Consider the following 13651-nt stretch of genomic DNA (forward strand, 5'->3'; position numbering starts at 1 on the left):
AAGAAATTGCACTTTTTCATCAAAGTTACAACCTTGCCCCAGCCCCCAAAATGGGGTATTTTGGGGCCAGCCCCAAATTTTAAAAAGTAAACACCTATCATGTGACCCCTCATTTTAAAGGGTTTCTCAAGACAAATTGAATGGCGCAAACTAGAGGTCAATATCACACCCCTGGCCCTAATCGAAATGTCAGCCATTTTAATTATTTAAGATGAGCAAGCAAGATAAAGTCTGGACACCCCCAGTTAACTTTAAAAATTTAATATCTAATACTGACCAAAAGGCGAGTTCTTCTTTTTTTATAAATGTATGCTGAGTTTAGTTTTCCTGCTATAACCTGTTAAAAAGTTAATAGGGGATATTAAAAAATGACTGCCATTTTGATTAGGGGTGCGATATTGACCTCTAGTTTGCGCCATTTATTTTGTCTTGAGAAACCCTTTAAAATTAGAGGTCACATGATAGGTGTTTACATTTGAAAATTTGGGGCTGCCCCCAAAATACCCCATTTTGGGTGCAGGGTACAAGTTCTAACTTTAATGAAAAAGTGAATTTTTTTATGCTGTAAACATGTGCCGAGTTTGGTTTTTGCACTGCCACACGTTATAAAGTTAACTGGGGGTGTCCAGACTTTATCTTGCTTGCTCATCTTAAATTAAAATGGCTCCCATTTTGATTAGGGGTGCGATATTGACCTCTAGTTTGCGTCATTTATTTTGTCTTGAGAAACCCTTTAAAATGAGGGGTCACATGATAGGTGTTTACATTTGAAAATTCGGGACTGCCCCCAAAATACCCCATTTTGGGCGCTGGGGCAAAGTTGCAACTTTGATGAAATAGTGCAATTTCTTATGTTGTAAATATGTGCCACGTTTGGTTTTTCTACTGCAACGCGTTAAAAAGTTAATTGGGGGGTTCCAGACTTTTGCCTAACCCTGTATAGACGCGTATTTAACACAAACAATGAAACAATAGCCGAGGATGGGTGTGGAATAAAGTGTGATGACTTGAACAGCTTTTCAAAATTTGTGGTTTCACTTTCAGGCCTACATGGTGGACAAACAAACAGGGTACCTACTAAAAATTATTTACTTTTTAAACTCTTTATATTGGATTAACTTAATTTTATGTTTTGGGGTTAAAAAGTGAGAAAACCCGATTTTTACCCTATAAGTAAAAGCCCGTTCCCATAGCCCGAAATAAATACTAGCCTAAATAATGTTCGCAAAATGCAATTTATAACGTATGGCCTCTATCTAAGTTACACCATGCAAAAAACGAATATCTAAAGTCAAGGTCTTTAGTCAGAAAGAAAGAAATGAACGTAGGAAACGTTTCTACCACATTTCATAGAAATTGAATAATTTTACTGGAGTTTTTTGTAGGCCTACATGGGAGATTTGCTAAAAGTGATAGCAATGATGTCCATACACGTTTAGAACGATACATAATTTTTAGATGCAAGTGGATTTGAAATGAATTTTGTTTGTAATTTATACTACAAAGTACAATTCGAATAGGCCTACATGTTGACCGAAAGGTTTTATTTTGCTTTTGTTATGACATAAAACCATCATGAACACGTTTATACATTTACTTGCTAAGTCATAGTAAGCTTATCTTAATTTATTCCTTAATAATTATCTGAAGAAACTATAGAAAAATTGACTGGAGTTTAATTACGGCGTAAAAAAGAGATTTTTCAGAAACACAGATTCTAGAATCTAGCGAGATCTCTCAAACAAAGCTCAACGCTTAGTTTTAGTGGAGGGAGAAGTTACGCATCGCCATGTTTGTTTGGATCGATGAACAGCCTGAGCAGGTCAAGATGGAGGCGGAGCGAAGTCGCAAATCGGTGTTCTGCGCAGCCAGTTGGAGTGGGTTGAGAACTACTGAAACGCTTTTGTGCTCCAAAACGGAAATTTTCCGTTTTCGAGGTGTTCGCCTATTACTTTTTGCTCAACCGACGCCACCGAGCTTCGATGCTGCTTTGAAGCTTCACCAACGGCATTCACATCCAAGACGCCATAACATGAACTTCGTGGAGTGAAAACACAGCAATTTACCAAGGTATTTTATGTTGTTTGGTTTAACTTATCATTATATAACAGTATCTCCAAAGAATTAGACATGCCGTTCAGGCTGATTAATATTATTTACATCTTGGACTTTCGAATAGGCTACAACATTTCAGAGTTCCATTTCAACGATCTAAGTTAGGCCTAGCTCAACTTGGACCTAGGGCCTATTTCAACCCTGGCCAGTCTAATTATCCGCTTTTATCAATTTAAATGCTTGTTTTCTTGATTACCATAGCCTACAATGGACCAATGACATTCTAAATTTTAACGTTTTTAAAATTTCATTCGTAATTTTCAATTTTAAGTTAGGCCTATTTACAGGCCTAGGCCTTTGATTATATCCTACCAAGTTAGGCCTAGCCTATTGAAGTAGATATGAGAGATTATCTTATAATTTAATTTTCAAACAGTGATTCATCCTCAAACTCGAGCCATCAATTAGTAGCCAAGGTCTAGGCATAGCCCACGCTAGTTTTGTCAACATTTGTTGGTGCTTTGATACAACCCAATTGAGATATGTCTAACTTATTGAAGCTCGGTCTAACTTAACTTAAAGGTAATTTAGAGTAGACCTTGCATACTTAGTAAGTTAAGGTAGGCCCTAACATAACTTGGGAGTAGTCTAGTGATGTGACGAGTTGAGTACTTTCTTGACTCGAGTCAAACTTGACTCACAATTATGTCAACTCGAGTCAGACTCAACTTGGTAACGGTCGGTTGAGTTCGGGTCGACTCGCAGCGCAGCCAATAGGGCTATAGTTTGGCGAGTCGGCTCAACTCGCATTCAGCCAATAGCGTTTGGGCCTACGTTTCGCAACTCGTCAAGTCCAGAGTTCGTTAAGGTTTGGCTTTCTCCGTATGAGTTCGGTTTCTTGACTCGCTTTGAGGCTGTGAGCCAATAGTGTTAAAGTTTTGCGAGTCGAACTCGTTACGTTCCGAGTTCGTGTAGCTTCGGCAATCTCCATACGAGTTCGTACCAACTCGAGTTGGGAATTAAATGACTCGATTCGAGTCAACTCGACTCTCCAACTCTACTCGTCACATCACTAGAGTAGCCTAGGCAAGCATCGATGGTAGCATCGAGAACCATATCAACCGTAGATTTGACCAGGCCCTAATTAGCCTACTGAGATGACAAATGGGGTTACTTATTGATTTTGATGGGCACAGTTGATTAGACCAGCCTAACTTGTGTTGAAGCAGGGATTGCTGCCACTGAAATTTGTTATATAGGCTACCTAACTTATGAGGGTTGAATTGATTTCTGGTGACATAACTTAAGTTAAGCAAGCACGCTTAAAATGTAGCCTAGGCTTGATAACAACTTTTAAGTAAGTAACCTATCTCCCTTTTTGTTTGAAGTCTTGTCCAGTTTGTGATAGGCCTATTTTTGGATTTGATTTGATTTGAAGTTGCTTATTTCATCAGCCTTTCAATAACTTAGAATGAAAACTCAAATTTACCTTCAAGATCTTAACTTAACCCTCCATCAACTAACTTAGCCATTCAAAATCACTTAAATCTTAATTAGTAAGTTAATGCACCACGTAGGAGCCTATCACTACTTTTTATTTTAACACTAAAACAATGATAAACACAATAAAACACATGTTGATGTGAGGTTAACCAAGTTGTTTACAAATAGGCTAGGTATACACGACATCTGTCTGCTACAATATGATCGAAGCGTCGCAAAACCGAGCGACACTTAACACTCTGAGGGTTAAGGTTAACTTAAATTCTTATTTTCTTTTAAAAAAAACCTTAGTATAGCCTAAATAATTTCTTGATCAGCAATGTTGGCCTATAGGCCTATGTTAAAACTTTTGGAATTAACTTGCCTACCTGAAAGCACATAAATATGTCCAATAACTTAACCCATTTGGTAGCTTTCTAGATTAACTTAACACTAATACCGGAACCCCCGGTCTGTGAGACCTTATTTGAAAAATAATGGACCCCGCTTAGATACACACAAACCGAAACCCTCGGCCTGTGAGATCCCGCTTTAAAATACACTAACGCTGGGCGTCTGAGACTGGCATGTTATGAACAGACATCCTGTCAAGGTCACCCATGCGAAATGAACAAACAGTATATCAATAGGTAGGGGAGGAAAAGGGAGGAAGGTATTGGGGGAATGGAATCTCCCAAGTAAACAGTGTTGCCATAATGCGTTTGTGAAACTTCCCGTGGGCTTGTTAGACCGGGGTTTCGGTATTAGTGTTAAAACCCATGAGCACGCCGTTGGTAGCCTAAGTTGAGGCCTTGTCTGATGTGTTCAGCCTCTCCTTAATTTAATTTACTGATTTTATATTTGATTTGCAGATGGCAACGGACCAGCAATTTTGTCTACGCTGGAACAATCACCAAAGTACTCTGATCTCCGTATTCGATTCTCTATTGGAGAATGGAACTCTAGTCGACTGCACACTTGCTGCTGAGGGACAGTCCCTGAAAGCCCACAAAGTCGTCCTATCGGCATGCAGTCCTTACTTGGAAGTGAGTAACTTTGACTTATGTTACTTAGTTCAATCTCATTTTAGCCTGGTGAAGTGTTGAGTCAAGTATTCATAAAAAGTGATGGTTAAACCAAATTGCTCTCAGGTCAGTTAAAACTAACTAGGCCCTGGGCCTAACTGTTATTTATATGAGCGCGTGGGGGAGTCTGTTAAGGGGAGATGCCCAGTTTTTCGGTCAAAAAATTAATTTTTTGTTTATTGCATTGAAAAATTCTTCATCTTTTCCTGATTCAGAAAATATATAATTTTAATATATTTACTACAGTCTAACAATCATAAAAAATAATATAAATAGTACTACACACTCGGTTTTAGTCACAATGGGCTGAATTAGCGTCAATTAAATTTATGTTAGAAATTTAATTTTGTTGAATGGTTGCACTGAATAAATGTTGTTGCTAGGTTAAATAGTCAACAAAAATCTTTTTCTGTTTGTTTTTCTTTCTTCATAACATATGTGTATATAATAATAGTGCTGTTTGTGATGAGGAATAATGTGGCATAGGGTAGGCCTAGGCTTGACTTTAAATGAGTTTTTCCGAAACTGTGTTTTTTAATGTTTAGGTACCATTTTCCAGACTACTATAAGTACCACTGACTTCAAATTTTTTTCTGTTACTTAGGACATCATGGCCCACTAAGTGTACTAAAAGTTTGCTTCTATGTTTAAAAAAACATTAACAATAAAATTAATTAATATTTGTAAAATAGTGAAAAAAATTATATATTTTAAAAATTTTGATAAAATATGATTTTTTTTGTAGAGCATATTTAAATTAGTACAGTTTGTCTTAAATGTCAATACAAATAAGTAGTTAAAATTTGATATGCATAGCTAAAAGGGTTCTTTCTTAAATGGTACCTAAGCAACACGATGTTTACCCATATAAAATGCATTAAATCTAAAAAGTGGGCATCTCCCCTTAAGAGGGGGCCGACTGTAACTTGTGCTTTTATGGTTCAGTTTTTGTGAACCGAGTCGTCCGGGCTAGGCCTAGGAGTTAATAACTTAGAAATTTAACTAAGCATTTGAGTTGGTAGACCCCAAATTGTAGCGATTTTCTGCCTTCTTCGCATTTCCTCAGAGTTTAATCCTGGCCAGGAGGTAGGCTTATGGTTTACTCGAGGTGATAAGGGACTGTGTGCTTAAGTCTGACTCTCTAACTTACTTAAGTTATAGATGGTTTGGCCAATTTGATATAAAAAGAAACTTGACTCTGCATCAGCCTATAACTTAGCTTTTAAACTTCTGTCCAAAAAAGTTTTGATACTCAGGCCCTTGTATCAGTATATGGAGGCCACTTATTTTACAGCATGCTGCGGTGGTTAGGTAGGACTTTCCTTCATTATGAATCGAACGATATCAGATGTCATAAAAAATTTATGATAACCTTGTATTCCTGTAATGAAGTGTTTGACTATGGCAGCTCGCGGAAACATGTAACACGTTGACAAAGGTTACTTTTGGAACTGATAAAGGTATTTTAAAACCAAATATTTTATAACCTAACCGCTGCAGCGTGCTGTAAGGGTGGCCTCCGTATAATACCAAAGTACCAAACTTTGTGTATGGTATAATGCTGCGACCCTCTACAACTTACCTGAAGGAGTAAAATATTTCCGGGCTAGAACGTGGCATCCTTAAATTCAAGAAGGTTGGCATTTAAAACATTTTATTAGTGCCTGAAGTATTAGCGTACGGTACACTCCCTCTTATCTGGACACCTTTTAATCGGACATCGGTTTAACTGTACTACACTCGGCGGAAATGACATCTCTTTAACTAGACAATGCTTATCAACACATCGGATTAACTAGACTAGATCGGAATGCTTATCAACACATCGGATTAACTGGACTAGATCGGCAGGAAGTGGACTGCACTGAAACGACTGTTCTCGTGGGAACTATTTGAGACCATTGATCACGTGTCTAAATACAATGCTCTCCTTAATTTAATTTAAATATTAACATAATACACATAATAATGAATTAACATTACATAATAATAATAAGTTTTGTTTCATTGGGGATATCGGTTTAACCGGAAATCCAGACTGGCCTCAGTCCCGAGGAGTCTGGATAAGAGAGGGAAGTAGCTATTTGTTAACTAAAACTAAAACTATTTGATAGTTACCGGTACTTCAGATTAACAGCATAAACCGATTTTTACAGAATATTCTCTGTTGTATTTTATCACATTTGAACTTGTGTTCTTGATAGCCTTTGTTACAACATTTTTTGGGATTTCAGGTTTTTTAACTTTTATTAATATAGCTGTGGTTAAGTTAACTAAGGCTACCCGAAACAATAAACCAAGATAAAATCACAAAAAATGTTATGTAGGGTATATAATAATGTCAACATTAAAAAGGACTATAGCATTGTACAGGGTGCGACATGTACATTTTCTTGTTATTGGATATATTTTAGTTAAATTCTTATAGCCTGACTTGACATCAGTGTTTCCATTCGCGGGATCATTATCTCGAAAACGGGATTTTTAGACCTTGAGCGGGATTAAAACGGGATGCGGGATAAAACGGGATTTTCGGCTGTGACGACTATTTTTATTTTTTTTCTACTCAATTTTAGAGAAAAACTAACTCAAATTGTTTAAATACTGTAGCAAAATATAATAGTGATGTTTAAACAACTTATAAAAATGATACTTATAGTTTAATGCTAGGAATTGTACCAAAAAAATCATGTGGGATAAAACGGGATTTTTCACCGATTTAAAAGCGGGATAAAACGGGATTTTTCGACCCAGTAAGCGGGATTATTTTTTTGGTCGTGTGGAAACACTGCTTGACATCACTATTCATATAAATATTTCTTGATTTATCAGCCCCAGTGTCCAATTAAAGGTTGTATAGGCCTATGCGTTTTTCTTTTAGCAATGTGGAACAGCTAGTTAATTTATTTAAATCCTATTTTTATTTTCCCATCAGCATAGCCACATTACAGTGAAAATACATTTACAACTAGAAAAAAAAAACAGAAATAGCCTAACAGGGTTGTCAGCGACCGTGAATTCCAGGAAATTTAAAAATTATGTGTGAATTTTAACTGCCGTGCAAAAATCGTGAAATGTGAAAATGGAATTGCCTGAATTTCAACTATCATCATTTCTATTATTATCATGTTCGTTTATTTTCTAGGAATTAGTTTAGTTCTAACAATTTTGAGCAAATTTATCCATACAATTTTGTATATTTACGGGAGATTTAGATTAGAAAGAAATTAACTAGAACTGAATCTCGAGTCCGCCGACAGAATATGTAGACTCGCCGCCAGCTCTATAATAACGTAAATCATGTAGCAGGGTAGTAGCAGTGTCAAACTCAAGGTCATGGCTTGAATTATGTCCTAGTTGAATATTAATTGTATTTTAATTAATGATAGGTCGATAGTACCGTACTCATGATTCTTGATACTGATTCCATGTAAAAACTCATTTTTTTAAGTAAGTTATGGTCAATGTTTCATCCATGTTTGAATTCTGAATCAGACAACCGACGTAGTTCATGCTGGCTCAAAATTATCGTGCGATCTCAGTTATTTATCGTACCCAAGTCTGATAAGTACGTAAATGGAATCAGGGAACCGCTCTTGCTTTTTACAAAACGCAATAGTCGTGCTTTTTACAAAACGCAATAGTCGTAGACTTGAAAACATCCAAATGGAAGTAACTTAGTACTTGCACAGCAACTCTGCTAGAAAATCGAGACGCTAGAGAAATTGGCTATTGCCAATTCCACAATCCCCTAGTTCCAAAGTACTATTCCCCTAGTGCATATGGCGGCCAACGTCTCAATTCTCGCATTCAAGTGATACAACAGAGAGTTCTATTGTTTGTGGTGATCCCTTAAGCTGCGTTGTAGCTCTAGTTCAATGTGCTATTGCCCGTATCGACTTAACCTTGACTGCAATAAGTATTTGGCCTGCGTTCGCATTGTGCGTTTGTGTAGCAAGCAATGGCGGAACTGTACTGTAGAATGTAGACATTAAAGACAGTTTACTCGACGATTTGTGTGATGACAATAAGATTCCCAATCGATGCTCAAATGTGGATTAGTTAACTTTGGAAAATACATCATTTTAATAGTAATAATTTTTGGTTTTTACCGGTTTACAGTTGATCGTAAGTAACTTTCGGCAAATAAAACGCAAAAAACTTACAGTGGTAAAATGCTTCAGTAGGTCTAAGAAACCATTTTCTACAACGAGTTTTGTTTCAAAGTTAATTTTGGAAAATACACAAGTTTTATTAACACACCATCGACATTCTTTCAGCCTTGGACTTTTTCCCAAATCTTGCCCACATTTATTTCTCCATGAAAATAAATTTCCAAGACATAAAATTCCAAGACATAAAATTCCAAGACTTATCAAATTCAACCCAACGGCATGATTTTAGCGAATTTTCCTGTAGGGAAGGAAGTAGGCTACCTATTACTGTAAGTGGCACGGTAAGACCTAAACACCCGGTACCGATTTACTTTTTTCAGAGGCCTTAAACACTATTCGTTCAGTTTTGTACAACTGGAATTTTGATTTATTTTGACTCGGAGGTTGAACAAGTCATTACTCGGGGGTTGAACAAGTCGTTACTCTACCAGCATATAACCTAACCTTTTCTACTTAAACTTTTGGGTAGGCCTATAAGTTGCCTGGGTCCAATCGACTAAAGGAGAGAAGTTTATTCAAATTTTTGCCGCAACCATGAATGACGGACATAGGCCTAACTAGCCATCGAGGCTTCAGGATTATGCCGCTGATGAAAATATTTTCCTTTCTTAGCTATTGTGAATTTGTTAGTGTACAGTGTTTATATTAGGAGGACTGTACTGTGAAATTTATGTTATGTTGCATGTGATGTTTAAAATTCTTTATACCGAATTTAATATCATGTGGATGATAACAAGTAGACTAACAATTGGTTTTCTTTTTTTTCAGGCGCTGCTAAGTCAGCATTACGAGAAACATCCAATAGTGATCCTGAAGGATGTGAAGTTTTCGGAACTTAAAAGTATGATGGACTATATGTATCGCGGTGAAGTGAACATTTCCCAAGATCAATTAGGAACTTTCTTAAAAGCCGCCGAATCGCTTCAAATTAAGGGACTGTCAGATAACGGAGATGATGCGCGAGATGTAGGTTCGACAAATAAAAAACCGGATGCACCCCGACCTAATGTCACCCAAACCCGCGCACCCTTAGAATCAAAAAGGCCCGCCCCTTTAGGAGATGTGTCAGATACCTCTAGGGACGGTAGCATTTCTCCTTCTTCTCTGAGGAAGAGAAGAAGAACACGAAGGCCTTCAAATGGGGAAGACCCCGAAAATAATTTAGATAACAATGTCTGTGATCTCCCTGCCCCTCAATCTACCCCCATGCCAGTTCCTAGTGCCCCTGTTCAAAGTTTACCTAAGCAAATAGTCAAAACAGAACCACCTCCGCCGATGCCTGATCCTGTGAAAAAAGAAATTCTGGACCCCCCCGCCGAACCTCTGCTAGAACCCAAGACTGAGTACCTGGACTACATGAATAACGAAAACAGCATTGAAGTTGAAGATCTGACCCTGGACGACGATGATGAGGATGGAATGGACTCTTCAATGGATGCCTCTCGACCCGGACCCTCACATGGCGATCTATCACAAGGTAGGCACTTAAAACTTGAAAATTGTAAAGAAAATCTAATACAGTGCAGAGAACATTACTATTATTGTCTGATGAAATATTAGAAATATGACTAGCTATTTCAATTATATTTAATAAATATTACAGTTTTTGAAATGGCCCCTTGGTTTAAAATCATGTAATATTCAATATGTTCATGTGTTTGTAAAGCAATTTTTACATTACATTAAAAACTATAACTGATACGATTTACATATTATCAAACTAATATTTGATCTCATAATATGAGCCATACCATAGTATGGTATGTCCTCTGTGGAACTATATCCAAAATTCACCATTTTGGAAATAGTTGAATGTTTTTAGCAAATCTCCCATATAGGGAATAAGCAGTTTTTTTTTATTTTTTTATTTGGGGTAACTATACCACATAGTGCCTAATGGAGTTGCAGAGTTTTACTTAGATATTGCCTCTTGATTAGGAATCAATAGTTATAATTTGTTTTTATAGCTTAGCTAGGCCTACCTATTTAGTTTTGCAAGACTTTATTCATGACGGACATTTATTTTTCCTATAGTTAACCTGACAAAGTGGGCTTCCTTGCTTGATTATAGCACTCCAAGTAGCTAGAGTGCTGCATTTACCTACTTTTGCCTCACTTATTTTTTTTTGCCGCACTCCTGTATTCCAATCAAACAAAACAAAACAGTGTGCTTTTATTAGGCCCGCAATAATATGTGAGCATAATTTGAAGCCCGTACTATATGTGAGCTTGAAAATAATTTGGCAACACTTAAAAATAAGACTACGATCAGCTGGTGTAGTGTTCCCCATTTCATTTGGATTGAACGTAACCTAATAAAATAAAACATAACCTTATTTATAATGCTTTATAGCAACTGTAAGAATAATATAATGTGCAATGATGGTGCAAAATGCCTTTGCTGATTAGCTCAAGTTCCATTCGCTAACTTAAATCAGGCGTAATAGTTTCTCTTGTGAACAAAGGAAGTGGAAGTAATGACCAAGTTGTTAGTTTATTAAGTTGCGTTAGGCCTACTTTGGACCTTGGACCCTTGTGACATTGCTGGCGCGCATCTTTTGCTAAATTTTCAAATATTCACATGTTAAGTGATTAATCTATTAGGCCTGTTATACATCTACCCGGCTGTCGTTTAACTGGCAATGGGGTGAAGAAGTATATGGGACTGTTCACATATGCACGGCATGTGGTTGGTTAATCACTTCACTTGCCCGGCTGCCGTGTGCTACTAGTAGAAGGATGCTGGGAGCACCCTAGGTTAAGTTCGGCTGGAGTAGTGGGTGTAGCGGCCCAATGTGACTGTTCATATACAACCGGCACATGCCGTCTGTCTGGTGCACCAAGTGTACTTTTAGTTCAGTTGTTTTTGTGTAATACTTTGGGTTATTTGTTCACAAAGTTTTGATCATATGTTGGAAATAGACCTTGAACTACTTATTAATATTAAATTGAATTTTATCCAATTAAATGTTTATTTTGTTATTTTTATCATCGAATTAAATTTTACTCAAATTCAAATTAAATAAAAAAAAATCCAAATAGCCTACCAACATACAGTTAAAATAAGAGTAATTTACATTCCATTTCTATCCCTATGACACAAGTTTCACAAGTCGAGTACAACTGCCAGTGTGCCGGTGTCGGTGTAATGTGAACAGTGCAGTGCGCTGTTGCCAGTTAGAAGTCGGGTTAACGGCATGCCGGGTAGATGCGAAATGGACCTTACACTAATTGCCATGAGAGTCTGCAGTTGACGGCAGCCAATAGCAAGACTCTGCTAGAACGACGTTGCAACATCGCCCGCTAACTAATTTTATACACTACTATTATACTAAACAATATCAAATCAGCTGGTATTATTAGATTTGGAAACTGCGAACGGTCCTCATTGGCTCCTTCAAAGCCACGTGGTAAATAGGCTCCCTCAACTGCGGACTCAATGAGGTGCACTGCCCAGTTTTCATTCCCTCATGGGCGAGAAACCTTGTGTACATTTTGTCCCAATATACTTAACGCGGCCGTTTTACTCTACTCGGGTCTTCTTCAACTACATGGCATGCAAAGGGTTAAAATTTCTTTTAACTTTTAAGTTAGAAGTTTCATAACATGTGTTATATAAAAACTTCTCTGTTCAGGCGGTTACCCTCCATGGACAATGACAGGCGACCAATCAGGCACGGACGAAATCTTCATGGCAGCACAGGAAGCAGTCGGCGCAGCATCAGGACAACAGCAACGTGATAGTCAAGGTAGGCATGGGTCGCTGACTTGAACACATGGGGTCGGGCACACTCGTTAAATGAATTACTTAAGAGCTTTTTACATATTCACAGTAGGGGAGATGTGCCTGATACCATGATCCTTTTCTAGAATTAAGTCAACAAGGTGGAATCTATACTTGAATTACATAAATATATAAACAAAAATCACAAATGTCCAATAGAAGTTGATTTAACTTAACCGATTCAAATGTCTTATTAACAGAGTCATTGAAGCAAAGTTTTTAAAGAACGGTTTTGGTTTTTTGTTCAAAATTTAGGCGATCAAGCTTTTAGCTGTAATTACTTAGTGCATAAATTATGCTCAATGCGTTAAACATTTTAAGTTATTTTTATTTGAAGATACTAAAGTGACTTAAACCCAGTTTCACTTGAATGATTGCATTTTCTTCTTAACAGGATTATTTACTGATTCCACCTTGTCTTTGTTGGATACAAACATTATAGGTTAATTTAACCAAGTAAGATTTTTTCTTTAAATTTAGTTTTAAGTTCTTTCATAAATGATGGAGATATTGGGAATCTGTATTTTAATGTAAATTTATTGATGCAAATTATCCTGTTTAATTGTTAATTAATTGTTTGAGTGAATTGGTTCCATTTGGATTTCAAAGTTTACTTTTATTCATCTTAACCCAAGATTTGATTGAGTTAAGTTGTATTAAAATGCTTTGGGAAATAGAACAACCATTTCTCCATATTTGAAACTAACTTTTGATGAATTCTGACTTGTAATCAAAATGAACACGTTTCCCATGTTCTCCTCTGTTGCAATTTTACTAGTGCTGTACTAGATTTTTTAATGTAATTTTTCATAGCTGGAACTGAGGTTGTTTGAAAGGTTTCAATGTTATAATTTAGTTAAAGTTAGTTAAATGATTTGATCGTAAATAAAGATATTTAAATTTCTTCTCAGTTCCGCTTAGGGGAACTTTTGAACAATATCAAAATAAAAAAAATCAACAATAGTAGGAAGTCAAAAGTAAGAGCAGAAATTATTCTTTTATAATAGAGGATTATAGGCTGACTCATTCTTGTCACTAGGCAATATGAGATGGCCTTCCTCGTAGATTAG

The 13651-nt window shown here is 36.8% G+C and overlaps 1 protein-coding gene across 1 annotated transcript; it reads left to right on the forward strand.

Annotated features, from left to right (window-relative positions):
- The first annotated feature begins 1939 nt into the window (after positions 1–1939).
- On the forward strand, positions 1940–12584 carry LOC129004301 (longitudinals lacking protein, isoforms H/M/V-like). The gene is made up of 4 exons (XM_054432832.1): positions 1940–2070; positions 4410–4583; positions 9566–10274; positions 12433–12584. The coding sequence occupies exons 2-4, from the start codon at positions 4410–4412 to the stop codon at positions 12567–12569; spliced, it is 1020 nt and encodes a 339-aa protein (XP_054288807.1). The 5' UTR covers positions 1940–2070; the 3' UTR covers positions 12570–12584.
- The last annotated feature ends 1067 nt before the right edge of the window (positions 12585–13651 follow it).

Source organism: Macrosteles quadrilineatus, unplaced genomic scaffold, assembly GCF_028750875.1.
Source record: "Macrosteles quadrilineatus isolate MER2022 unplaced genomic scaffold, UCM_ALF_1.0 Scaffold_9__3_contigs__length_116548681, whole genome shotgun sequence".
Classification (NCBI taxonomy): domain Eukaryota; kingdom Metazoa; phylum Arthropoda; class Insecta; order Hemiptera; family Cicadellidae; genus Macrosteles; species Macrosteles quadrilineatus.

Excerpts from the sequence above, each read along its gene's own strand:
- LOC129004301 (XM_054432832.1), top strand. The coding sequence starts at position 4,410 with ATGGCAACGGACCAGCAATTTTGTCTACGCTGGAACAATCACCAAAGT. Across the intron at positions 4,584-9,565 it reads CATGCAGTCCTTACTTGGAA|GCGCTGCTAAGTCAGCATTA; the intron begins GTGAGTAACTTT and ends CTTTTTTTTCAG. Across the intron at positions 10,275-12,432 it reads ACATGGCGATCTATCACAAG|GCGGTTACCCTCCATGGACA; the intron begins GTAGGCACTTAA and ends TTCTCTGTTCAG.